Genomic DNA, 3,074 nt, shown 5'->3' with positions numbered 1-3,074 from the left:
ATATCATGCACACATTCCACCTCTCTTTAATCAAATTCTATGAAATAATTTTCCTTTGTATATGTTTACTCCCCAAATTCTTCCTAATTTTCTAATAAATTAATCTTTTCCTTAATACATTCAAACTCTCTCCTTATCTATCTGTTCTCACTTTCATATTTATGACTTTCCAGTTTCATATTTTCCACAGTAATCACATTTTCTAGTAGTATGCTTTTGAACTTTTAAAAGTGTATGCTCAAATCTTAACCTTGTTATCACTCTCTCCTTTCCATTTCTTCTGTTTCCTACTATCTTCTAAATTTTATCTTCCTGTTTCTTCTTCATCCCACGTTTTTTTTTGCATTTTTCCATCAGTTTTTCTTTAATAATACTCTTTCCCTTCAGTTTACTTGTTTTAACTGTAAAAGTAACAGGATTTTGAATAGCCTTATTTGCCATTTTATCTGCCTGCTTGTTTTCTTCTACCCCAATATGTGCTGGAAGCCACACAAATACAATAAAACCAATATTTTCTTATTCTGAATAATGTATGAAATATTTCTAATAGAAGGAGAGCAATATTTGACAGATTTTACAGTTACATCCAAACAAATCTTGACCCTTAAACTCATGCGGCGATTTCAACAGAAAATCTCCTCCTACACATCGCTTCTGGAAAGACATGAAAGATGGGACTTCTTTGAAAATGAATGAAGTTCCCCCATTTGCCCTAAATGATGTCATTTATCATATGGACCATCTTCCCTAGCCTGTTTCTGATACTATTAATATCATCCTTCTATTGGGTAAATATATCCACTGTACTAAATGGAGAAATGCTAAACATTCCTTTCACTGGTTTATTAATTAGACTTAGATTAGTCATTTTGTTTACACAAGGGTAAAACAAAAAGAAATTTCGTTTAGAACAGCTCTCTGGACAATTTCATTTTTTTAAGTGCAGCCTTGAGTTAAAAAATAAATACTGACTTAATCCCTTTTTTCTCTTCTCTTAAAAAGATTTAAAAAAAAGGCAAAATTGCAACAACAAAAAAATTCCCAACATCTGCTATTCTAATTGCATCCTCCTTTTTCCTTTTCATATTCCTATGGCTCTGAGTTTGATTTAAATGTTTGTTGAGATAAATCCCTGCTATTTGTTTTACTTCGTTCTTTTCAAATTTAATTAATCTCCATCTGTTCATGTACACTTTTGCCATCCTCTCTGGGGGTATTTTTTTCATGTAAATGTCAATGGCTTAATAATAATAAAAATAAACTTCAGCTGCAGTGAAATTAGCATGACTGTAAGAAGCTAAAGGTTTTGTAGCACAACGCGTTTTGGGTTTATATACGTTTCTTGCTGTAACAAAATATAAAAACACCACATTTGCAGTTTATTCTATTAAGTGTTTCAAAATGAAAAAATATGAACACATTTAGAGTTGGAAATACCGATAAATCAGTGTAACGTTAGCTTAGCTCGTGGGCTAACCGGGGCGCAAACGCTAAATTGAGGGATGATTCATACGCTTAAAACAATAGAAACGTTAACGAAATCAAATTGCAATTAAATTAACGGATAGTACCCGTTACCTTAATGTTTGTGTTGTTTCTGTTTTGAATGACGCTTAAGTGATAGTCCAGGGCTCCTGCAAATGAAGCTGGCTCTCTTCCGTCTAAGCCTGAAAGCCACGTCATTCAAACACTCTTCTTCGTATTTGTTAAAATGGCGGATTGCAGACTACTTATAGGTGTATACCGCCACTTACTGTACATGAGCCATAGAAGCACGTTTTATAGATTAAACATTTTCATATATATACTTTGTCTTTGACCTCTTCAATTTTAGCTTTAAAATATATTTTATTACAAACAAACGTGATGTAGTTTGTGTTATATAGATATTTTTAATATACACCTTTTATTCACATTTCCTTTCATAGAAAAAAAAATCATCCAAAGCTGAGGGGGGCGGTAGTGAGCTCCATCAGCTAATAGTGCTCCTTGGCGTAGGAGTGGCTCCGGTGGTTCGACATCACCTCACCCGGCGTGAAGAGAACGACGGCGGTTAAGCTAGATGGTACTCCGATTTGGTAGCTAGCGTTAGGGATTTTTTCACCTCCACTTGAAGAAACATTGAGCCAGACCAAACCACCATGGCTCTCTACGAATATGTCACGAAGGAGCAGCTGGCGGGGTTCGACAGATATAAGGTATGGCCGCTGAAGCCTACTGTTGGGCTGTTTGCGATTATCTACGGTGGTGCTGGGAAAATACAAAATTACCTCGAACCTTAGAGATTTTTCTTTACCCCCTTTCCCCGATTAATATAAATCAATTACACGTAAAAAGAATTTACATGTATACTTTGTTTCATGGTCATTTTCTGTTATAAGTTGAGATTTAATTTAAAATGTTAAATATCTTTATCGTTACTTTGCGTTTTGAGGGCGTTTTAGGGTATATTATACTCTCTTACCCCTCTTCTTTTATATAACATCTCCCCTGGTGTTAACACAACCCTCCAACATCATTTTAATGTTGACCGGAAGTATGGTGAGCTGCTTCACATTGCTGCAGAGGTTAATGGTGAACGATTCTGTCTATTCCGGAGCCCAATTTGGGTAAAATATTATTTAAAATCTCTCATAAAAAATTTATTGTAGGTAGATGATCTATTTTTTATGTTTATTTGTAGTAGAGCTGTAATAACACCCCAATTAATTCCTCAGAATGAAGGTGGGAACTTGAATTTGCATCCAAATGCACAAGACTTTTAATTCAGTGTTGAAAAATATTGCATCCAGTTGGTTGTTTCTGTTAGTTTATCTCTTGAAAATATCGATGTGATAATCTTACATTAAACTAGTGAGCGTAGTTCCTAACTGGTATTAGATTAGTGTTTTAAAACTGTATATAATGGCTCACAGTTACACTATATTGATGACAGAAATGTAAAACAAAACTCACATGATTTGATCTGATTTTAAATTTAAAATTTCAAACCCCGACAACAACAATTTTTACTGTGGCTTTAAAAAAATCATATTACTGTAAAAAATGTGTCTTGGTTTTGATACATAATTCAG

At 34.0% G+C, this 3,074-nt stretch overlaps 2 protein-coding genes across 2 annotated transcripts in view; one reads left to right on the top strand and one right to left on the bottom strand.

The window, feature by feature from the left end:
* Positions 1–1,710, bottom strand: part of ost4 (oligosaccharyltransferase complex subunit 4 (non-catalytic)) — a 2,736-nt gene extending 1,026 nt beyond the window's left edge. The window contains exon 1 of the transcript XR_001481837.1: positions 1,579–1,710. The gene's annotated coding sequence lies outside the window, so the exon portion shown is untranslated. The remainder of the gene's footprint in view (positions 1–1,578) is intronic.
* A 293-nt stretch (positions 1,711–2,003) lies between these two features.
* ept1 (ethanolaminephosphotransferase 1) overlaps positions 2,004–3,074 on the top strand; it is an 18,167-nt gene continuing 17,096 nt past the window's right edge. Inside the window, exon 1 of the mRNA XM_015395121.1 lies at positions 2,004–2,198. Coding sequence (XP_015250607.1) covers positions 2,142–2,198 — 57 coding nt within the window. The 5' untranslated portion in view covers positions 2,004–2,141. The remainder of the gene's footprint in view (positions 2,199–3,074) is intronic.

This window comes from Cyprinodon variegatus, unplaced genomic scaffold, assembly GCF_000732505.1.
Source record: "Cyprinodon variegatus isolate N-32 unplaced genomic scaffold, C_variegatus-1.0 Scaffold25, whole genome shotgun sequence".
Lineage (NCBI taxonomy): Eukaryota > Metazoa > Chordata > Actinopteri > Cyprinodontiformes > Cyprinodontidae > Cyprinodon > Cyprinodon variegatus.
Note: the sequence above shows the minus strand (reverse complement) of the source record. Positions and strands in the feature narration are given on the sequence as shown.